Source organism: Erpetoichthys calabaricus, chromosome 5, assembly GCF_900747795.2.
Source record: "Erpetoichthys calabaricus chromosome 5, fErpCal1.3, whole genome shotgun sequence".
NCBI classification, from domain to species: Eukaryota; Metazoa; Chordata; class Cladistia; order Polypteriformes; family Polypteridae; genus Erpetoichthys; species Erpetoichthys calabaricus.
Window position 1 is genome coordinate 180,127,122 of NC_041398.2, and position 24,582 is coordinate 180,151,703.

Sequence of the window (24,582 nt, forward strand, 5' to 3'; positions counted from 1 at the left end):
TAAACAGAGATTGCCACTTCTGTGTTTTACAGTGATGTAGTTAGCAGGATTTTTTTAGAAAAATCAGTAACCAAAAAACCCTTCGAAACATGAGTGTGGCACTCCAACATTCTGAGGAAAATATACTGTATATACTATATTTATATATATATATATATATATATATATATATATATATATATATATATATATATATATATTTCACGGCATTCGAAGTCTGTGTCACAATCTGATTGTATGGGTGGTTACCTACCAGGTAACGCTTGTGGTTGGCCAGCAATCTGCTAACATCCGCCACGGTGCCCTCAGTTTGTGAAGAGCAGATCATAGAATGGTTGAAATAGTTTACTGTCAAATAAATGCAAAGAGTACACGACACGTGTTTCGCCCTCGTTATGGGCTCATCAGGTGTACACACTCCACTGCACTCCCTCTCGGGAATCGAACCTCGGACGTCAGCGCCAGAGGTGATGCCCCTAACGTTGCGCCACGGCGTGTGGTTCATTTATTTGACAGCATGTAGATCGGGGTAATTACATTCACGGCATTCAAAGTCTGTGTCACAATCTGATTGTATGGGTGGTTACCTACCAGGTAACGCTTGTGGTTGGCCAGCAATCTGCTAACATCCGCCACGGTGCCCTCAGTTTGTGAAGAGCAGATCATAGAATGGTTGAAAATAGTTTACTGTCAAATAAATGCAAAGAGTACACGACACGTGTTTCGCCCTCATTCTGGGCTCACAGTATTGATCAGTTTATATATAGTGCATTGAAAATATTCAGATACATTGAGTTTTTTTCACATTTTGTTATTTTGCAGCCTTTTGCTAAAATCATTTAAATTATTTTTTTTCCTATTCAAGCAATACTAGATAGCCCAGGATGATAAAGTGAAAAGAGAGTATTATACATTTTTGCAAATTTGTAAAAAATAGAAAACTGAAATATCCTTTTGTTATGAGTATTCCTATCCTTTACTCAGTACTATGCTCAAACACCTGCATTTTCAGCCAGGAGTCTTCTTAGGTATGACATGACAAATTTAATACACCTGAAATTAGGGATTTTCTGCCAAATTTCTCTTAAATTCTGTCAGGTTAGATGGAGATTATCCACAGCTATTTTCAGGTCTCTCCAGAGATTGATTGGATTTAAGTAAGGCTCTGGCCGGGCCACTCAAGGACATTATTCCCAGTCTCTAAGCCACTCTTGTATTGTCTTTGTTTTATGCTTGGGGTCATTGTCCTGTTGGAAGGCAAAGTTTTGGCCCACTCTGAGTTCCACAGCACCTTAAAGCAGGTTTCTACCTGTACTTTTTTCCATTCAACTCTCTCTTGACCCTGACTAGTCTCCTAGTACCTGCCACCAAAACACAAACTCACAGCATGATGCACCTACCACCATGCTTCACTGTTTTAATGGTATCACGCAGGTGATGAACGGTTCCTGGTTTCCTCTAGACATCACACTTAGAACTGAGGCCTAAAAGCTCAGTCTTGGTTTCATCAGACCAAACAGTTTGAGAGTCCTTTAGGTGTCTCCAGTTGGGCTTTTATTTGTCTTCTACTGACGAGAGGCTTCCTTCTGCCCACTCTGTCATAAAGCCCAGACCAGTAGAGTGTTGCAGTGTTTGTTGCCCTTCTGCACGTTTTCTCCCATCTCCACACAAGTTCTTTTTTACCTGTTGTAATAATGTCCAATCAGTTGAATTAACCACAGGTGGACTCGAATCAAGGTGTAGAAACATCTCTAAGATGATCAACAGAATGGGATGTACCTGAGTCTGATTTCAAGTGTCACAGCCAAGGGATCTGAATACGTGTGACAATGTGATATTTTAGTTTTTTTTATTCTTAATAAATTTGGAACAATTTATAAAATCCTGTTTTCAATTTGTCATTCTTAGGTATTAAGTATTGCTTGATGTGAGTAAAAAGGTAATTTAAATGATTTTAAATGTAATATAGCAAAATGTGAAAAACATGAAGGGATCTGAATATTTTCTGAATGCTCTGTATATACTGTATATTGTAAAATGCTAGGGGTCGCTGTCGCCCCTTAAACTTAACAGACAGACACACTGAACACTGGGTAAAATCAATAAGATCTTTAATTCTTTTTCTTCTTATAATGCCCAGAAGCACCTCTGCCACCATAAACAGTCAAAAACCAATACTAATAATACAATAAATCCACACAAATCTCTCCTCCACACCTCTCAGCAAGCTGTGTCCTCTACCTCCCAACTTCGGCTCACTTGCTGGGTCTTCCATAGGCCTTTATATAGTCCTTGACCCAGAAGTGCTTCAGTTCTTCCGTCCCCGTGGGTCAGATGGAGGACTTGAGGTTTTCATCAGCTCGGAAGTACTTTGGGGCTTCTGACCCTGTGACTTGGGAGTACTTCCGAGTTATACGGGAAATACAAATCCCCAGATCTTCCTGCAGCGTCTCCTGGCAGCACCCATGGTACCCAGCAGGGCTGTGATGCCGAACTACAGATTCCATGATGCCCTGTGAGAATCCGGGGCACCGCTATGCTGCAGGGAACTTGCCATCTGGCATTTTGGGGGAGGCAGTGTCCCACAGTAGCTGCCTTCCCCCATCCTTCTCTTCTTTGGGTGTCCTGGCTGGGTTGAGCAGCCGGCCGTCCACCACAATATACATACACAAACACACATTTCCAGTCAACACTTAAATATACCTACTCACTCAAAGATTTTTCTTTATTATTACTATTTTTTATATTTCAGAATAATTGTGAAAACAACAAAACTATGAAATCACCAATTCAAAAAATGGCCACACCTGGGAAGACAACATATTACAAAATGTTGATGATGATGGTAAAACAAACATGTCAATAAATATAAATAATAAAAAAAACTGTACATTCAAATTCAAAGGAAGATGAATGATGTAGATACCACAAAAGTTCTTAACACTCCTCAATCAGATGAGCTTGGAGACGGCAGAGGAACATGTGGCAAGGAAGAGTCCAATAAAGGGACATAGCCTTTGCTATTTTGGATTTCTGTGTCTTGCTTCACTACTGTCTTTTTTCCATCCCTTGTATATTTTGTTATTGTATAATGAATTAGTCTTCCTAATCCTTACGGTACTGGTGTCTTTAGTGGGTTTGGAGTCTGATTGCATAAGTATTCATTCCCTTCAAGTCAGTAGATACCCCATTTGGCAGCCAGAACACCCTTTGTGTGGACAGGTCTGTATCAGCTTTGTACATCTGGACACTGCCATTTCCCTCCCATCCTTCCTTGCAAATCTAATCAAGCTCTGTCACATTAAAGTAAGCTAATCAATTCATAGTGGGCATAGAACATACTGATGTTTCTGTAATAAAACCAGTCCTATAGTCTTGTGTATATATCATCATGTCTGACAAATTTTATTGCAGTGGGACAATGCTGTATGTAGTTGTTTACTTAAAAATGGACCTGGTGAGGTTCATAATTGGGACAGGAAAGAATATTGACTGGTATGACCTGTAAAATAATTTTTACAATTACTCTTGTAAAACACTCAAATGTTGAGCTTGTTAAACGCTTTCTTCTGTGCAAACCTTGCAAATATATTGTCAAATTAAGCTGATGCCACATTACAAGTAGCGTGTCAGACTTACTGACTGTAGTCATGGAACTCGTTGCAGCCCCATGTCATATTACACGACTAAAAATTACTTGGCATGTGTACTTTACTGACCTGGTTAAGACTTTCCAGTAGAGGTGGGATTGCTCCTTTTTCTGACAGTCAATAGTGTGCTGCCTCATGGAGCCAATGCTATACCGGCATTGTATGAAGGGTTAACAACTATGGCAAGTTCAATAACTATCTGTGCCATTTTTTTTTCTTGTTTTGTTATGGTGCTTAAATACAGAGAGTCAGAAAAATGAGCATCTCTTCTGTTTGTGTGGTCTGATGCCCCCATGCTGCTTGACATAGCCAGTGCTGTACCAGCACTGCATGAAGAGTTAACATCTGTGGTGAGTTGAGCAAAAGTCTTGACCCCTTTTTCTTTTTTTTTATTCTGTTTTAGCATGTAAAATATGCATCAGAAAGATGAACTTCTCATCTGCTGGCCATGTTCAAAACACATGCATTTACCTATTTAATAATCAAAGTAAGATATTTGGAATCTGTGGAAGAAGGCAAAACAATAGTCGTCTAACCATGTACATTTGAAATTAATGGCATGGTCATGACGTCAAGATCTTTGCACTTTTTGGCAGCAAGACTAGTTATAATGCATCTTTGAAATCTTGTTTATAAATCTGATTTTACAGTGGCAGCTTGAATTAGAATAAACTGTGTGTTTGTAGGGAGGAGAAAAATGGGGTTAAATTATCTTGAAAGACACATTCTTTATACTTCACTGGATGTTAATGTTTCACCAATTTCCTTACTAACAGTCTTTATTTTTGTTCACTGTCTCTGATGGATTTAATAAAGCAAAGTAAAAAATTTACCCTAGCCTTTCACATTAAACCCACTACTAATATATAAGGAAAAAATTCTTTACACAATGCACTGTTTTCACATGCTTATACATCTCCTGGTAAAATGAATGACTTCACTATGGATCATTTATGCAAATAGGAGGATTAATGGAGTTGCAGATCTAAAGGTGCAATATCCCTCAAAAATAAAAAATCATAAACAGCATACTGAGGCATGAAAGTTACTATTGTTACAAAGAATTACCTTCTAATGTGTAGTATGAAATGTTATTACTTACATTTTAAAATTTGAATCTGGGTGCCGCCCTTCTTGTGGAGGTAGCCTGACATTGTAACCCCTCCTGGCATTGTCAACAAATTTTGTGCTCCGATTGCTTTCATAGGCACTGGCCACAACGTTTCACCTGTTGCCATTCTTCTATAGAAACATAAAATGGAATTCCATCTGAATCTGTTACCAAATTTGCACTAACAATAGAGGCTTTTATTTTCATTTTCAGAATGACAAACTATTGTAAATATAATTTCAAAGAATCATTATGTGGTATAATAACTTTTTTCAGAACACTCGTGTCAGTAAGTAGTTTTTTGTATCTATTGTATTTTAAGAATGTTTCTTGCACTATTAAATGTAACACTTTCTTCTTAAAGGTTGTTGCTGCTTTAAAAAGATGTAAACATACTTGAGATAAATCATTAATAATAAAATTTACTATTGCAGTTATTTACAAAACAACGAAAAAGATACTGAGTTTACCTTCTCATTTTCACAACTGCCATTGTTAACAGGAAATTTGCTTGCTTTTTCCTCTCTACCATGACTTCATTTCAGGCTGACACAATGAATTTCAAATGATAGTTCACCTACATAATTGCCAATAATTCACCCAATATCATACAATAAGCAGAGAATCACACTAAGAGACATCTACAGTAAGAACATTCAGCTTCTGAAGTGATGGTTTATGAAGGCAAACCTTTATCTAGTTATTATCTGGCAGATTCTCAACATGTCTGTCATTGGGCTTGAAAGACAACCCTAAATTAGTCAAAATTATAGTCATTTAGCCTAACTCTGGGTGGAGCAAAAATTATGAGATTGCCAAGGGAAGTATATTTAAACCAAGCCCAGCCTCATGGGACGAAAATAGCATTAATTTCTTCACTTCACTGAACATTCCAGATTACAGGCATGAAGTGTTCAGAATCTGGATATACAGCTGAGACAATTATGTGCTTTAAAAAGTGAAACAGATTACCTTAAACATATATTGAAAGTGCAGTGCCACAGAGAAGAAAAATAAAAGTACACAAGTGTACCATTAAATTGTAATGTACTGATTATAAAACTAAGTACTGTATTATTACTGTATTATTATCCTCGGGCGGACGTGGAGACAGCGAGTGACATCATCCATTCTTCTGTTGCTAAGTTACAAATGCAGCACCCTGAGGCACTTCTGCTAATCGCTGGAGACTTTAACCATGTGACGCTGGACAAAACATTACCTGCCTTCTCCCAGTATGTGGACTGTAACACCCGGGGAAATAAGACTATTGATTTACTGTATGCAAACGTTAAAGACGCATACAGCGCCACCCCGCTGCCTGCACCTGGGAAAGCAGATCATAACCTGGTTCTGCTTCAGCCTCACTACAAACCAAAAGTGAGGGTCCTACCTGCAACCACACGCTCATTCAGGAAGTGGACCCCGGAGGCTGAGAATACTCTGAGAGAATGTTTTGGAACTACAGACTGGGATATCCTGCAGGGATCACATAGTGAGAACATTGAGGAAGTTGTTGACTGCACTACTGACTACATCAACTTCTGTATGGACATTGTAGTTCCAGTAAGAACTGTACGCTGCTATGCTAACAAGAAACCATGGATTACAAGTGACATCAAGGGCCTTTTGAACCAGAAGAAAAGGGCCTTTAAAGACGGTGATCAGCATGAGCTCAAGCGCGTGCAGAAGGAACTCCGACTCCAGCTCAGGGCGGCGAAGGAGCAGTACAGGAGAAAGCTGGAGCAGAAGTTGCAGAATAACAGCATGAAGGAAGTGTGGGATGGGATGAAGATCATCACTGGCTGCAGCTTGAAGCGGGATACCACCATCGAGAGAGACGTGAAGAGAGCAAACCAAATGAACAACTTCTTTAACAGGTTTGACCACCCTAACCCACTCTCACTCTCACCTTGGAGTACTGCACCCTCCACACATCCTTCTGCTGATACCAGCATAGGAGAGACATCCCCACCCAGGTGAGCAGAGAGCTGAGGAGACTTCGTGCCAGCAAAGCAGCGGGTCCAGATGGAGTATCGCCACGACTGCTGAAGGTCTGTGCATCGGAACTGGGGGGTCCTCTACAGCGCATCTTCTACCTCAGCCTGGAACAAGGGAGAGTCCCGAGGCTTTGGAAAACATCTTGCATCACCCCAGTCCCAAAGGTATCACGTCCTAGTGAGCTGAATGACTTTCGGCCTGTTGCTCTGACATCACATGTGATGAAGACCATGGAGAGGCTGCTGCTTCACCACCTTAGGCCACAGGTTCAACACGCCCTTGACCCTCTGCAGTTTGCATATCAGGAGAAGGTGGGAGCGGAGGATGCCATCATCTATATGCTACACCGATCCCTCTCCCACTTAGACAGAGGCAGTGGTGCTGTAAGAATTATGTGTCTAGACTTCTCTAGCGCCTTCAACACAATCCAACCTCCGCTCCTTAGGGACAAGCTGACAGAGATGGGAGTAGATTCATACCTAGTGGCATGGATCGTGGACTATCTTAAAGACAGACCTCAGTATGTGCGTCTTGGGAACTGCACGTCTGACATTGTGGTCAGCAACACAGGAGCGCCACAAGGGAGTGTACTTTCTCCGGTCCTGTTCAGCCTATATACATCGGACTTCCAATACAACTCGGAGTCCTGCCACGTGCAAAAGTTCGCTGATGACACTGTTATCGTGGGCTGCATCAGGAATGGGCTGGAGGAGGAGTATAGGGACCTAATCAATGACTTTGTTAAATGGTGCGACTCAAACCACCTACACCTAAACACCAGCAAAACCAAGGAGCTGGTGGTGGATTTTAGGAGGCCCAGACCCCTCATGGACCCCGTGATCATCAAAGGTGACTGTGTGCAGATGGTGCAGACCTATAAATATCTGGGAGTGCAGCTTGATGATAAATTAGACTGGACTGCCAATACTGATGCTTTGTGCAAGAAAGGACAGAGCCAACTATACTTCCTTAGAAGGCTGGCGTCCTTCAACATCTGCAATAAGATGCTGCAGATGTTCTATCAGACAGTTGTGGCGAGCTCCCTCTTCTACGCGGTGGTGTGCTGGGGAGGCAGTGTTAAGAAGAAAGACGCCTCACGCCTGGACAAACTGCTGAGGAAGGCAGGCTCTATTGTTGGCATGGAGCTGGACAGTTTAACATCTGTGGCAGAGCGACGAGCGCTCAGCAGGCTCCTATCAATTATGGATAATCCACTGCATCCACTAAATAGTATCATCTCTAGACAGAGAAGCAGCTTCAGCGACAGACTGCTATCACTGTCCTGCTCCACTGACAGATTGAGAAGATTATTCCTCCCCCAAACTATGCGACTCTTCAATTCCACCCGGGGCGGGTAAACGTTAACATTTAACATTATACAAAGTTATTGTCTGTTTTTCACCTGCATTATTATTATTATCAATCTTTAATTTAATATTATTTATTGTATCAGTATGCTGCCGCTGGATAATGTGAATTTCCCATTGGGATTAATAAAGTATCTATCTATCTATCTATCTATCTATCTATCTATCTATCTATCTATCTATCTATCTATCTATCTATCTATCTATCTATCTATCTATCTATCTATCTATCTATCTATAGTTTTTACACACAAGTTGTCAAGCAAAAATGTAAAATGTAATTCCTTATGCTGTTGATGTTCACTGCCACTTTAGTTAATATTAGAGTATTAATTATGTATTTTACTTAAATGCAAAATGAGTGAATGGAGGTCAGGTCAGGTTAGGTGGGGGAGCATTCACTGGTACAGTGCGTTGCCACATCCACCATATGACTAAACAGCTCCATATCCCGGTTGGCAACCCCCCAGGCACACACACGGTCCAGTCCCACCCTCTGGAAATGACCATCTGTCTGCCACTGCCAGGTGTTACGTGGGCATCCCCTTGGCCTGGTCCAGCCGCTCGGGTCCTCAACAATGATGATCCTGTAAGCCGAATTGCCCTCAGGGAATCACGCCACAAGGCCATAGTGCCTTAACTGATGCTCCCTCACAGTTCAGGTAATTTGCTTCATTCAGGACTCCATGAGCAACTGCTCATTTGACACAAAGTCAAACCAGCTGTACCCAAGGATTCTCTGAAGAGACACAGTACTGATGGAGTCCAGTCTTCGTCTCAGGTCACTGGATAGCATCCATGTCTTGCAACCATATAGGAAAACAGGAAGCACCATGATGCTAAAGGTGTGGACCTTTGTCTCTTTTGCAAAGATATCGGGAGTGCCACACACCCCTTTCCAGAGACCTCATCACCCCCCCATGCTCTCCCAATCCGTCTACTTACTTCATAGGAAGAGTCACCAGAGACACGAATGTCACTGCTGAGGTAAGTAAATGTCTCGACAAGGTCGACACTCTCTCCACAGACAGACACACTGCTGATGGCTATGCCCAAGAGGCCATTAAAAGCTCAGATCTTGGTTTTTAGCCAGGATACCCGCAAGCCCAGACACTCAGACTCCTTGCTCAGTCTCTCGAAAGCCCCGATCACAGCCTCCATTGACTACACAAAGATCAAAGCATCATCGGCAAAGTCAATATCAGTGTGTCTTTCTTTACCAACAGATGCCCCACAGCCTCTGGACCACACGACCCTGCCCAACCCCCAGTCCATGCAAGCACTGAACTGCGCAGGAGCAAGAACACACCCCTGACAAACCCCAGAATTAACTGGGAAAAACACAGAGGTTCTGCTTTCACTCTGCACAGCACCCACAGTACCAGTGTACAGGCCAGCCATGATATCCAGCAACTTTGAGGGGATCCTGTGAAGTCTCTGGATGTCCCACAGGGCAGCTCAATTAACTGAGGCAAAAGCTTTATAAAAATTGACAAAGGCTACAAAGAAACTCTGCCAAAATTCGCGTCTGCGCTCCATGACATCGCTTAGTGGCAGGATGCTGTCAATGGTAGACTTCTTAGATGTAAAACCAGACTGCTCTTTGGTGTAGCGGGTCCACAGCTCACGTCAAAAAGGCCATTTTTAAAAGTAAATAATCGCCCCACTCACGGCTTAGCAAGGGGGAGTGGTATGGCAGGAGTAGTTCCTGGGTGATGCGTGATGCGGATGGTCCTCACTTAAGTGCACAGGTGAGGAGTTATCCGCATCCGTAATTGGTGCCGGGAGCTGCTAATTGCCACATCTGTTTCACATCCCCATAAACCCGAGGCGGCTAGGGAGAAAAAGAAAGAAAACGAAAAGTGAACGGAGGTTGCAGGAGAAGAAGGCAGGAATCGGGGAGAGGAAAGCCGGTGTAAGAGAGCGAGAATAAGCAAGCGCAGGCTCGTGGGCTGCTGAGCAGTGAGCCCTAGAGGGGTGTTTGGCCAGCACCTAGGGCAGTCGGTAGTGGTCGCTCCTGCTGAGCATGTAGTTCGGGAGCAGGAGCGACTGGAAGAAGGATGGCTCGCCGCGGAAGACCGCAGGATTTGGGAGGCTTGGGAGGTGGATTCCCCAGCGTGAGTGTCCTGGTCGCTGTGGAACCCAAGTCTCGGTCTGGGAACAGCAGAACCGAAGCCAGGGATCGGGAAGCCTCCAGATCAGCAGGCAGAGCAGGTCAGCTGCAGCTAGGGTGACTAACCTTGGTGCATTACCTGGATGGGAGAAGCAGGGGAGTCACCAGTAGAAGAAAGGTACCAGGCTGATTTGTTTTTAAAGGGACAGCTTCCAGCCATTGTTTTAACCTCGTTTTAAAAAGGATTTTTCTATTTATTGGATTTTAACCTTCACCAGTTCACTTGTTTTATTGGATTATTTATTTAAAGCTTTTTGAGCTGCACTGCACTGCACTATTTACTGTATTTGAACAGTTTGATTGTTTTTGTTTTAATAAAAGCACTTTGCACTTTTTGCACCATCCCCTTGCTTTGTTGTGCCTCACTGTCTAGTTCATCGGGGACATTACCGACGATGTCTGGTTCAGAGTTCCCAGAAGCTGAATGGGAGCATGGAGCAAACCCGCATCGTCACATGCTCTAGTCACTGGTAGGTGAGCAAATGATCATGGATCATATTAAGGATGATCCCAGCGAGGACCTTACCTAGCACTGAGAGAAGTGTTATCCCCCTGTAGTTGCCTCAATTCAAGCGATCACCCTTTCCTTTCCAGATAGGGATGACTAATCCTGCTTTCCAGTCAGTTGGGATGATACCCGTCTCACAAATGGAAGCAAAGATTGCTTGCAATACCAGGAGGACAGACTTACCACCAGCCTGGAGAAGTTCACCCTGGATACTACAGATACCTACAGCCTTCCCTACCCTCAGATGGTTCACCACCTGTGCAATCTCAGTGAGATTGGGTGGTTCACAGCTAATTGAAGAGCAACCTCAAGAACTGTACACTCAGAAATATCTAATGTCCTAGTTGGAGGACCAGCTTTACACAGCTGCACAAAGTAGCCAGCCCAGCGGGTCACAACTGCAGTGTCATCCGTAAGAACTGTTTCATCAGCAGCCCTGACTGAAACTCTCCAAGGAACAGATTCAGATGTGTATAATGCTTTAATTCCTCTGTTAGCAGGAATGTGGGTGGTATGACGGTATGTCACTTACTCACACATTCCATCGGACACCATCAGAAGAAGCTGATTTGCCACAGCAACAGCTACTCACTGAGTATGACAGCTATCACAGCGATCAGCCAATAAAAGGTACAATCACCTACAAAGATCTGGCCAGTCCCAGGTCTGTGCACCTTAGAGAGTACTGCCACTGAAACGCGGATTTTACAAAGCTCCTCCAACACCAGAGGAAGATGATGATCATGCCAGAGAGCCAAGACGTTCAACGTATCTTCCCAGATGAGCCGTCTCAAATTGGGATCCGAGTGCTGCTATGAAACAGGCGACAACTCAGCACCACACCATTTCCGATCCCCAACAGGCCTGAACCCATTGCCTCTCCAACGGTTTTGACTCTTCCGAGGAGGAGGCTCCCGAGGGCTTGCCCCCATCCCCTTCATAATGCGAGCAGCATTCCTATGAGTGGCTGTAGTACAGTTATTACCACAGAGAGCAGAAAGGAATCCAGTCAGTTGTCTCAGAGCTGCGTGAAGTTTTTTATGGTGGCTGGAGTGCCAATCCTGCCAACCACCATGATTTCCTTGCAAGTTGGAGGACCGCTTGTAGGGCCAGATGCAGTTTATTGTCATACCCAGGGAGGTTGCACAGTAAATCCATACAAGTTCTTGTTTAAAGTTAAATGAACATTTGTCTAATTTTGGATTGTAAAACAAATGGAGTATCCATGTAACATCCCCAAACTCAGTATGCTTCCAAAGAGGTCACAAGATCTAACTAAAAATTAGTTTTATTGAATAAATAGTGTGAAGGGACAGCAAAGTACAAAATAAACAGATCGTTTCAGAGACAATATAAGAAACATCTAATGCCTCTGTTTGATCTCCTAAACCAGGTCTGTTGTTCTTTACTATTCATTGGTTGGTTTTGCTCTTACCTATGTTCCAAAATTGTTCTCCATGCACTATACATGTTTTGTTAACTTGCATCTCCTAGTTTTCTTGTCCTCTGTAAGCCTCTGGCTTCCTTCTCACCTTCTGTTTTTACCTCTAGCATTTTCTTTCCTAGCCTCACATGCTAGATGTGACAACGACTGCAACATACAGTCTTAGAGAAGCATAACCTGCTCCCGTCCTGGTCTACACTTTCGCACTGTTATACTAGTGCCTTTGTTTGTTCAAGTTCTGGAGCACTGCAAATAAACAAGGCATTCCCACCCAATAAGGCTGCCCTTCTTCCCATGTAGAACAAATTATTTACTTCAGGCTCTCTTCACAACAAGAGCACAAGGTGGGATATAAATTTTGACCTTTTCACTTTAACCATCTGATTTTTCTTTTAAATCAATTAATGTCTCTAAGTCTAATTCAGATTTATTTTGCCTTCCACATCTTATAGCCTTTTAAGTTCAGTGTTTTCTTAAAAGATAATAGCAAAGGCATATGTAAAAGAGAAGAATTTAAGAGAATGTCAAATGGAGGTCCTGCTCAGTGAAGTGTAGGCAAGGAAAAACATACTATTTTGTGGCTTAAGCAGCAGTATAAGCAACAAAAGGAAATTGATGGAGTGGTACAGTGTGTTGGAGGCATTTAAAAGTTCAAGATAAGAAATTGCACAATGCCCAAAATAAAGAAGTGGCCACATATCAAAGTTGCTTTGAAAAGTTGAGTTACGGCCCACCATCTGAAAAATCAGTCTAGGTTTAGCTAACAATTTCCACTTTAATCTTGTAGTTTATTTTGTCATTAAAATAAAACATTGTAAACTTCATCTTAAAATTGATGTTTAATATACTAGAGTTTCTCAAACTTCATCATAACTAAAGTAGCACGTTAAATGCTTTGTATTCTAAGTGTTCCCCGACCCAGTCGTTAAATCACTACATACTTCTTAAACGGGCTTTTTCTTATGCCAACAGGAGTGCACAGGCAGCGATTGCCACACAGAATAAACTACATTCATGATATTACAGCTCTCTGAATATTTTAGAATACTAAGATGTATACTTAATATCATTTGCATGATGAATTGATTTAAAGCATGTATTAAACAAGTGGGGGCACGGTGGCTCAGAGGTAGCAATGAGCTGGCACCCCATCCAGGGGTTGTTCCTGCCTCACGCATGATGCTTGTTGGGACGGGTGCGACCCTGGATAGAATAATTTATTGCAGCAGTACTGTGTCTGTCAAACATACCAACCTCCATTTCCTCTCCTTCCGTTTTCTTTCTTCACGTAACCAGTTGCCACACAATAAGCATCTAAATTAAATGTAAAACCAGCTGTAAGCTTAGAACTCCCAATTCTTCAAAACTTTTAAGGAACATCTTCATTATACATGTTTAATTATTCCATCCATTCATCCAGGTTCGTGCCAGTCCCAGCAAGCATCAAGCATGAGGCAGGAGCAAGCCCAGGACAGGGCACCAGCTCATTACTTCTGCTGCTCACCGTGCCCTCACATGTTTAATTATTTAAAGTACACATTATTTAAATGAAGTTAACAATTTATCTATAAAATGTGTCACACACGAGTGCAAGGGAGGCAATCAGTGGGCTTGGTTGGGCATGATATGCCAAGACAAGAGTTGGCGGGGTGCACTAATGCCTTTTTCTCTCTTCCCTTCAGACCCTCCGAAAAGAAGCCTACATAATTCCAGAACCTGCCCTATCAGTGACATCACTTCTAGTTCCGACCCCTTGGAAACACCCTTTCCTCATCAGTAGCTATAAAAAACCCACTTTTTGTAAGTAACATTTTTGTGTGTATGAATTATTTATACATGAGGCCCCTGGATCTTTGGACATTCAAAGTTTTATACTAGAATTAAAACATTACTACTTTCTCTTTCCTTATTTAAAGCTTTGATCTGTTCCGAAGTCTTGTGCTCATTCTTTCCAATTCCCATCTTCAACAACACCAACAATTAATTTCTTGTATAGCCTGAAATCACACAACGAATGCCTCAAAGGGCTTTAACAGGTCTTGTTTTTGACAGCCCCCCAGTATTGAACATACATCATCTGTTTGTTATCTCTTATCACCTTTCATATCTTTTCTTGTTTTCTTTTCTAAATAGATCTACTCTCTACTGGGAACATTACAGTATTTTATAAAAATCTTTCTCTTCTTAATATCATGAATTAAGATGTTTCATTTAGTCATCCTTCTTTTTTTCTGGGACACCATTTTCAAAAGCATTTTCTTCTAAAACTCCCAACCTCTAATGTATTCAAGTTCCAATTGTTTCATAAGTTATATACAACCCCTGTTTTGCAATTGAAGTTATCCTGGAGTTTGTCTCTGTGGCCCTCCAGTATTTGCTTCTTCTAGCTGACCATGTCACCTCTTTCTTTCCTTCACTTTTTCCTCATTTTTAATTTCACCGGAGGCCTTCTCCTTATGACCTCCTATTAACATAACATCTGTGCTTTTGCTGCCAAAATGATTCTGTTTAATAGGCGAACAGAGTCCATAAAAACTCATATTTGACCCTTGGTAGTCCATGTTGTATAACTTTATCCACTAGCTGCTCCAAAGATTAACAAAGCCATTGCTAGATACAGCAATGTTTGGTATAAGCCTGCTAAGTCTGGTTAAATGACCTGCTATGATTATAATCATAATGCCTTGTTCTTAACAAGTAGATCTATTTGTTTGTCTGCCTGTCCCAAAACCTTTCACTCTCTTTACATTTTTAGTTCTTTCTTTGTTTAAATTCTTTCCCTGGGCAGTTGTGGTTTACCATATAGGTTACTTGTGATATTACCTGCTTCCTAAGACAAGTACAGGACTCAATGATTCATGGAAAATACTTTTAGATGTTTTGTTATTGCTCTCTCTTGCTTCTGACTGTTTTCAAGCTGTTATCAGGTTGAAGTTGGGTTATGGTGAGTCACATTGGAGATTTGGTTTCAGAATATTTTTTATATTGGTAGTTTGTTTTGAATTTTTCTCTGGTGAATAAAAACGATCACAGAAAAAAACTAAACTGACTAAAGAAGAAATTGATTTGTCAAGTATGATACATTTTAACATTAGTAACTGATGACTTTACCAGTTATTTTAGTAGAAATATAAATAAATTAAAGACACAGAGCCTATTCTAGCACCTTCAGGCAGGAAGAAACCCTGAACAAAACACTAAGTCATAATAAGGCACAGTAAAGCCACTCTGTCCAGTAAATACTGCAAGCCAGTTTCCCAAGACAAAACTTACAAGACATTCCTTAGATTCCATTCCATGTAAAAATATAAATGTTCATTAAAATAATTTATGATATAATTAATTCATCTTAATTGTGTCAGATGACTTCAAGCAATGTAACTCTATTAATCAAACCTACATTTTTAACTTTTTAATTTTCTGAACTAATGCCTTTATCTTTAAAATGTTAAGAAACAGCTGTAGCCTCCCACCCCTAGGCTTATTAAAAGCAGCCTTTGTTACAGCCAGATTACAATCCCTCACTTCCCAAATAAGTTTGTTTATCATGTATTGCTACCCATATTCATTAAGTGAACAGTGGCTGACTCGCTATTAGGTACTTTCTAAAAACTGTTTCTTTAACCTATCCTTTAATGCTGCCTGGTTCAGACAATGCATTTATTTAATGCTGCTTGGTAATGCATGTGGAAAGATGTGGGATAGCCTATGAAAAAAATATAAGAGGCACACAGAAAACAAGCATATCTAATGAGTTTGGTCATAAATAAATTAATCTTGACATGAGAAAAACAGCAAATGAGAGCCATAAGTATGGCTGAAGACATCATAATTATTGCTGATCATCAAAATTTGTCAAAGTGATTTTTCTTTTGGCAGCAAATATGCTGTGTTCGCTAATAACCATGTTTGTTGAATACTTTCCTAGAAACTCGGAATGTGGCAAGCTTAGACAAACTTTTTTCTCAGCGCCCCATGATGCTTTGTAAGGCCTGTGTGACAGCACACAGTAGTAGCACCCAATGTTGGATGGGACAGCTTCCCCCAAGTATATAATGCTGACACTGGTAGAGGGCTTAAAAATAGTGAAAATTTTCAAATAGATTTAAACACAAAACATGCACACAGAAGGAAACTGGAAATGCATTGGTGTGTTTATTTCTCAAAGGCAATGTCTTTTTGTATGGACCTGTTTGTGACCTGTATGTAATATGTGAGCTTAACCCTTTAATAATATTACCTAGAGTGCTTTGCAGTTGACACAAACAGGAAGAGGTAAAGAATCCATGTGCTTTAGTGTTGCACTTATTTGCTAGCAGCTTTAGTGAATGAGCAAAAGAGTCAATGGAAAAAGAATGCAAACAGTACTTTTTGGTTCAAGTGAAGTGAGTGGAATTTCTGGGGGGGAGGGGGGGATTAAGTCTTAGTGAATTCATGGGTCCTGTCTGTCTGTAATGGTACTGAATTCTATTTATTTTATTTCAGGGTGGCACAATGATGCACTGGTCAGCACTACTGCCTCAAACCTCAGATACATTTTTGGCCAAAATAATCAGTTCCACATAGTTGACAGACATTTTAGAAGCCATCAGTGTCACTTAAAAGACCATCACACTATTATAATAAACTTAAAATCTGGTTTGGTGTTTCCTTTCCCATTGACATCAATGCATTTAGTTGAGTTTGGCAAAATTTCCAAACATATCAGCAAATTCAGCAAGGTTCACTCATCCCTAGTCATAATGTATACAGTGATCCCTCGCTATATCGCGCTTCGCCTTTCGCGGCTTCACTCTATCGCGGATTTTATATGTAAGCATATTTAAATATATATCGCGGATTTTTTGCTGGTTCGCGGATTTCTGAGGACAATGGGTCTTTTAATTTCTGGTACATGCTTCCTCAGTTGGTTTGCCCAGTTGATTTCATACAAGGGACGCTATTGGCAGATGGCTGACAAGCTACCCAACTTACTTTTCTTTCTCTTTCTTGCGCTGACTTTCTGTGATCCTGACGTAGGGGGTGTGAGCAGGGGGGCTGTTTGCACACCTAGACGATACGGACGCTCGTCTAAAAATGCTGAAAGATTATCTTCACGTTGCTACCTTCTGTGTGAAGCTTTTAAGTATGCTGCACAGTGCTTCGCATACTTCAAAGCTCAAAGGGCACGTATTGATTTTTGACTTTGTTTTTATCTGTCTCTCTCTCTCTCTCTCTCTCTCTTTCTCCCTCTCTCTCTCTCTCTCTCTCTCTCTCTCTCTCTCTCTCTCTCTCTCTCTCTCTCCCTGCTCCTGACGGAGGGGGTGTGAGCTGCCGCCCTCAACAGCTTTGTGCCGCGGTGGTTCGCATACTTAAAAGCCAAACAGCGTATTGATTTGTTTGCTTTTCTTTATATCTCTGACATCTGCTCCTGACGCAAACTCCTTTGAAGAGGAAGATATGTTTGCATTCTTTTAATTGTGAGACGGAACTGTCATCTCTGTCTTGTCATGGAGCACAGTTTAAACTTTTGAAAAAGAGACAAATGTTTGTTTGCAGTGTTTGAATAACGTTCCTGTCTCTCTACAACCTCCTGTGTTTCTGCGCAAATCTGTGACCCAAGCATGACAATATAAAAATAACCATATGGTTTCTACTTTGCGGATTTTCTTATTTCGCGGGTGGCTCTGGAACGCAACCCCCGCGATGGAGGAGGGATTACTGTATTTCATTTATAAAAGGCAGGGAAACCATGGGGGACACCTCAGATTGTTTTTAGCTTAATTTAATCCCTTCTTGGGTTGTTTTTGTTTAAAACCTCTTCCCAAACGTTGGAGGTGGGCTCATGGGCAAAAATAAATTAGGAGTGTTTCCTGTGAGTAAAACCCGTCACATCCTGGACTGGTTTCTGCCTTGCACATTATGCTTCTGGGATTGCACTAATTACAAGCAAGCTTTCAATCATAATGACTCAACCTGCTTTTCGTTGGTTACTGGAACTAAAATAGAAACAAGCCAAAAGTATTTCTGTGTTGTAGCAAGCTGTGTCTAAATTCAGTACAAAGACTTGTTTCTCGTGAATATGTACATTAGACTGTCTTGGAACCAAAAATAACACTTTGGAGAGCAAAAAAAAAAGTGAGAGCTAAGTTCTGTTTTGCCAAATATGCACTGTGAGAACAAAATGAACAACCAAAACATTTTTAAACCATTTTTAAAGCTGTTTTTATTTATGCTGTTGCAATACTTTCCACAGAAATTATAAAATGCATAAAAAGAAATGTGTGTTACTGGCATTTTTTGAACTTGTGTAAAGAACCATATAATTTTAAAGTAAAATGTATAAATTGTAAATAATGGTATTGGTACAAGTACTCCACAAAGTGGAAATATGGTATATTTAATGTAATTCCATCCATTCTGTAACACCACTTTATATCATACAGGATTGTGAGGTGCAATTTAAATTTGACAGAATGTAAAATAACACAAGAAAAGAAACAAATAAATTCCACATAGACGGCACTGCAGTGAGGAAACAAACTGCTTTAAGCTGGCAGGGCCACATGCTGTACCACCATGCTTCTCAAGGAAAATAATAATTGCAGCAACAAAAAAAAAATCAGTACTTTTACTCACACATTCACATACATAATCATACATAACACAGTTTGCAGACTGGGAGGACAAACTGGAGCTACTCAAAAAACTATACATTTTAGTTTAACAGAAAGAAGTCAGTATCTGCATGTCTGTTTGTGAAACTTTTTTGAATATCCAAAACATTTTACAGTTAACCACTGAAAATAAAGTTATGAAAAATGCATCTTTATAAAAAGCACACCAAAATCAAACAGACCCAAAATTTATATGCAAAAATAAAACTTGGGATAAGATTGAAGGCGCCATATAAATGTTATTTTTTACAAATTGATTGTTATTGATTACACTTTATTGAAATTTTTGAATACTCTCTTTTACTAATACAGTAGAATCACAAAGTATTCAGACCCCTTGACATTTTTCATATTTTGCAGCCTTGTGCTAAAATCATTTAAATTCACCCCCCACCCTCTTTTATACAAAATTCATTGTTCCAGAATGACAAAGCGAAAACAGGACTTTAGACATTTTTGATGATCTTTACTCCAAGCATGCTTCCATGTGTCTTTTGCTGATGAGAGAGGCTCCCATCTTGCCACTCTGCCATAAAGTCTAGACTAGTGGATTGTTTTGCGGTGATTGTTGTCCTCCTGGAAGTTTCTCCTGTCTCTAAGCAGGTTCTCTGGAGTTCAGCTAGACTGACCATCAATTCTGCAGGAATTTTTTGTAGCTTTCCTCAGATTTGTGACTCAGCACAGTTCTGTCTTTAAGCTCTGCTGGCATTTCCTTTGACTTCACGGACTGGTGTTTGCTCTGATAAACACTGTCAGCTGTGAGACCTTATATAGACAAGTGTTTCCCTTTCCTAATCATGTCCAATCTAGTGAATTTTCCACAAATGGACTCCAAACAAAGTTTAGAAACATCTCAGTGATGATCATTAGCATGGTCGGATGTACTGTACTTGAGTCAGATTTCAAGTGTTATAGCAAAGAGTCTGAATATGTGTGTTAATGTTATGTTTCCGGTTTTTTATTTTTAATACAGTTCCAAACATTTTTAAAATCCTGTTTTCGCTTTGTCATTCTAGGGTGTTGAGTGTTGATTAATCTGAGGAAAAATTAGTTTAACTGATTGTAGCATAAGATTGCAACACAGCAAAATGTGAAAAAGTGAAGGGTTTGGAATACTTTCTAAATCCATTGTATATTCTTCATCCTGGAATAGCTACCCTAGTTCTGAAATTATACAGTGCTTACAGAGGTCAAAATTTGTTGTTAACTTATCTACATACTTAATTAGATATCATGCCCTTAAATTAAGTATGCAGCCTCATAATCCCCAAAATCATGTACTTTGTTGGATTAAATTTAATCCTTATTGTCTTGCCTTTAAATCTACAGAAGTGAAACTAGTTTCTGCTCCTACAATAAACCTTCCTAGACTAGTTATTATTATCAATTAATTATTACTGTTGCTGAAAACATTTAACTCATCAGGATGGCTTATTAGTACAGTACAGTATTTGATTCTACCAAGTTTTAGACCACTGATCATACTGTAACTGTTTGCTGAAATATTTACTCCAGCAGTATTTGTATTCCAGAAGCAGTATTCCAGAAGCCTCGTTATCTGTGGATGCTAATCACTGTGGTTTGCAATTTTGGATTTGTGGCCATCATATATACATGAATTAAACTATTATATTCCAGTCTATAAGGTTCTGTTCATATTAACAAAGTAAATTCAGACTTTTTACTTCAGAATGGGGAATTAGACAGCTGTACATTTAAACAAATACTTTCCACAATTACTATTGGACCTCTGGCTCTCTCTCTCTCTCTCTCTCTTTGCAAACTTACACAGATTAACAGATGTATAGGGGAAGGACTTGAACAAAGAGGATCTCTTCACACTCTGTATTATTCATCAGTTTCACACATATTGAATCTATTGGGGGAATTCTGTAGGATCTCTGGATTCAAAAGTAAATTAAATATGAGTGTACTGTTTATAGTGAACAATTAGATTACACTGCATTACTTTCCTCACTTTTTGCAAAACAGTTTTAATATCTTGTAGCTATAATTACAAAAAAATTAAAGTTCTATTCAAACTCAATGTTTTTTTTATTTGATGGAAAGACTCAAACAAGATGGTATAGATGGTGTCAAATGTATGAATATAGCCAGATCCTTATGAGCATCAATCTGAAGTCAGCCAGGAAGGTTTAGACTTTGACTCAAGAACATACCCTCTAAAGAACCTCCAACCCACTTCTGATCTCACATCTTCAGGCTGCCAGGCTTTAAAAACTGCATGTGATCTAAAACAAAAATGGTCTGACATGGGAGTCTCTGATGACGGGAAAGTGTTGTTGCCCAATACACTACTAATCTTTTACATTTTTTTTCTTGTCTGAAGGCATTTAATGACCCAAACCCTCTTAACAATTTTGTGTGGTTTCTTGGTAATAGTCACATTTTCATTAGCTGGGAGAATTAATAGTGTTAAAAATGAAAAGCCCTACAAAGTTCCTATATATTTAAAAGTGCATCCTTTTTCATATTATCATATTCTTAAAAAAATACAGTGGTGTGAAAAACTATTTGCCCCCTTCCTGATTTCTTATTCTTTTGCATGTTTGTCACACAAAATGTTTCTGATCATCAAACACATTTAACCATTAGTCAAATATAACACAAGTAAACACAAAATGCAGTTTTTAAATGATGGTTTTTATTATTTAGGGAGAAAAAATATCCAAACCTACATGGCCCTGTGTGAAAAAGTAATTGCCCCCTTGTTAAAAAATAACCTAACTGTGGTGTATCACACCTGAGTTCAATTTCCGTAGCCACCCCCAGGCCTGATTACTGCCACACCTGTTTCAATCAAGAAATCACTTAAATAGGAGCTGCCTGACACAGAGAAGTAGACCAAAAGCACCTCAAAAGCTAGACATCATGCCAAGATCCAAAGAAATTCAGGAACAAATGAAAACAGAAGTAATTGAGATCTATCAGTCTGGTAAAGGTTATAAAGCCATTTCTAAAGCTTTGGGACTCCAGCGAACCACAGTGAGAGCCATTATCCACAAATGGCAAAAACATGGAACAGTGGTGAACCTTCCCAGGAGTGGCCGGCCGACCAAAATTACCCCAAGAGCGCAGAGACGACTCATCCGAGAGGTCACAAAAGACCCCAGGACAACGTCTAAAGAACTGCAGGCCTCACTTGCCTCAATTAAGGTCAGTGTTCACGACTCCACCATAAGAAAGAGACTGGGCAAAAACGGCCTGCATGGCAGATTTCCAAGACGCAAACCACTGTTAAGCAAAAAGAACATTAGGGCTCGTCTCAATTTTGCTAAGAAACATCTCAATGATTGCCAAGACTTTTGGGAAAATACCTTGTGGACTGATGAGACAAAAGTTGAACTTTTTGGAAGGCAAATGTCCCATTACATCTGGCGTAAAAGGAACACAGCATTTCAGAAAAAGAACATCATACCAACAGTAAAATATGGTGGTGGTAGTGTGATGGTCTGGGGTTGTTTTGCTGCTTCAGGACCTGGAAGGCTTGCTGTGATAGATGGACCCATGAATTCTACTGTCTACCAAAAAATCCTGAAGGAGAATGTCCGGCCATCTGTTCGTCAACTCAAGCTGAAGCGATCTTGGGTGCTGCAACAGGACAATGACCCAAAACACACCAGCAAATCCACCTCTGAATGGCTGAAGAAAAACAAAATGAAGACTTTGGAGTGGCCTAGTCAAAGTCCTGACCTGAATCCAATTGAGATGCTATGGCATGACCTTAAAAAGGCGGTTCATGCTAGAAAACCCTCAAATAAAGCTGAATTACAACAATTTTGCAAAGATGAGTGGGCCAAAATTCCTCCAGAGCGCTGTAAAAGACTCATTGCAAGTTATCGCAAACGCTTGATTGCAGTTATTGCTGCTAAGGGTGGCCCAACCAGTTATTAGGTTCAGGGGGCAATTACTTTTTCACATAGGGCCATGTAGGTTTGGATTTTTTTTCTCCCTAAATAATAAAAACCACCATTTACAAACTGCATTTTGTGTTTACTTGTGTTATATTTGACTAATGGTTAAATGTGTTTGATGATCAGAAACATTTTGTGTGACAAACATGCAAAAGAATAAGAAATCAGGAAGGGGGCAAATAGTTTTTCACACCACTGTATATACAACTGCTACTTTGGTTATTTGAGACGAAAAAAGTCACATACAAAAAATGGTAATTTTGCGAAGATTCAAACCTAATCACACTAAATGTGATTTTATTTTTTAAGAAACATCTGCTTAACTATCTTTTATTGTTTTTTTATTTATGTGCTATTTTGGTGGTTTGCTCCTTTAATTGTTTAATAATGACAACAACAAACAGAGCAGACTCCCATGCAAACAACACTGAGTGCTGAAAAGCTACAGCTGCTTCAGTGTCAGATCCACTAATGTGCCCATTAGTAAATCATGGATTAAATAATAATAATAATAAATGCAGAATGTTAATCATAATGATGAGAAAGAAAATCTTAAAAACCAAACTAAGAAAAAAACAAAAGCTAATTATCCCCATGCAACATATACAAATACTAATCTTGCACCTAGTTTTTTAAATTTGTGCATTGGACCCACAACACAGAAAATGGGAAGTAACTGCTTGCTTACTTAAACTAAAAGTTCAATTAAAAACAGAAGTTGGTTAGAACAAAAACCTGCAGCCACATGATGACCACAGGACTGACTTTGAGAACCACTTAGATAAGGCAATGCCGGGAATGGGACTTTTTAATTCAAAGTTTAAACAAGATATTCTTCATCAATTTGTGCAGAGAATGGTACAATTCACATAAAATTGTACATCTCATGCATCTATCTTTATTAAAATTTACAGATAGGACAATATTCTATCAAGAAAAACCTATTCTGGTTTCTTACATTGCACTGCTTTTCTTGTCCTTCTTATTTGTAAGAACTCAGTGAGAAAATATATTAAAATTAGAAAAGAAAATATTTTCTCTTTGAGGAATAGTTCAAAGCTTTTTTTCTAATTTGTTAAGGATTCATTAGTGTTGGAAAGTAACATAAACAAGACAGGTCTCTTTTAATTCAGATTTCTGTTAATTACTCTCTAAATTAAGTATAGGAAGGGTGTTTTATTTATATTGATTTGATATGCTATGTAAATGTATGGAAGAAGTATTAATTGAATTCTTTTTTTAATTCACTGTAATGCAATTCATAAAACTTTAAATGATCATTCACCTTTTTGCTTATTTGTAAATATTTTATTAAAACAGTTAACTTCTTTAAGATGAACACACACAAGAGTAACTGCTACCTGGTGAGAAGCTAATTGATATATGGTTAAGAACAAATAAACAATTGTGCACTCAGAAAATTGACTAGGGATGTATACCGGTAATATCAACAAAGAACGAGCATAAAGGCAGCAAAGAATGAGTTATCAATCTAATCCAATGAACTAAAATCTAGGAGAAAATTAAGCAATAATCTGAATTTAATAGTTAAATAAAACCAATGTACTGCAGTGAGTTATTACTGAAACTGAAAAGACAGGAATGGATAAGCCATTTAATTAAAAAAAGTTAGTCAACAACAAGAATTCTTAAATAAGGAAAAGCCACTGTTGCACCCTTACATCTACCCACAGTTTACACTACATTCACATACTGTGAAAAACTATTGTGAAAATG

At 39.6% G+C, this 24,582-nt stretch overlaps 1 protein-coding gene across 2 annotated transcripts in view; it reads right to left on the reverse strand.

Moving 5' to 3' along the window:
- The window catches only part of sh3bp2 (SH3-domain binding protein 2), a 111,034-nt gene that overhangs the window by 30,509 nt on the left and 55,943 nt on the right, over positions 1-24,582 (reverse strand). Inside the window, exons 1-2 of one of the 2 annotated variants that reach the window (XM_028802268.2) lie at positions 5,232-5,691; positions 4,753-4,892 (exon numbers count right to left, since the gene is read on the reverse strand). In XM_028802268.2, coding sequence (XP_028658101.2) covers positions 4,753-4,892; positions 5,232-5,293 — 202 coding nt within the window. In that variant the 5' untranslated portion in view covers positions 5,294-5,691. Of the gene's footprint in view, positions 1-4,752; positions 4,893-5,231; positions 5,692-24,582 lie in introns of those variants that run through there. The other variant, XM_028802269.2, reaches the window with a different exon arrangement.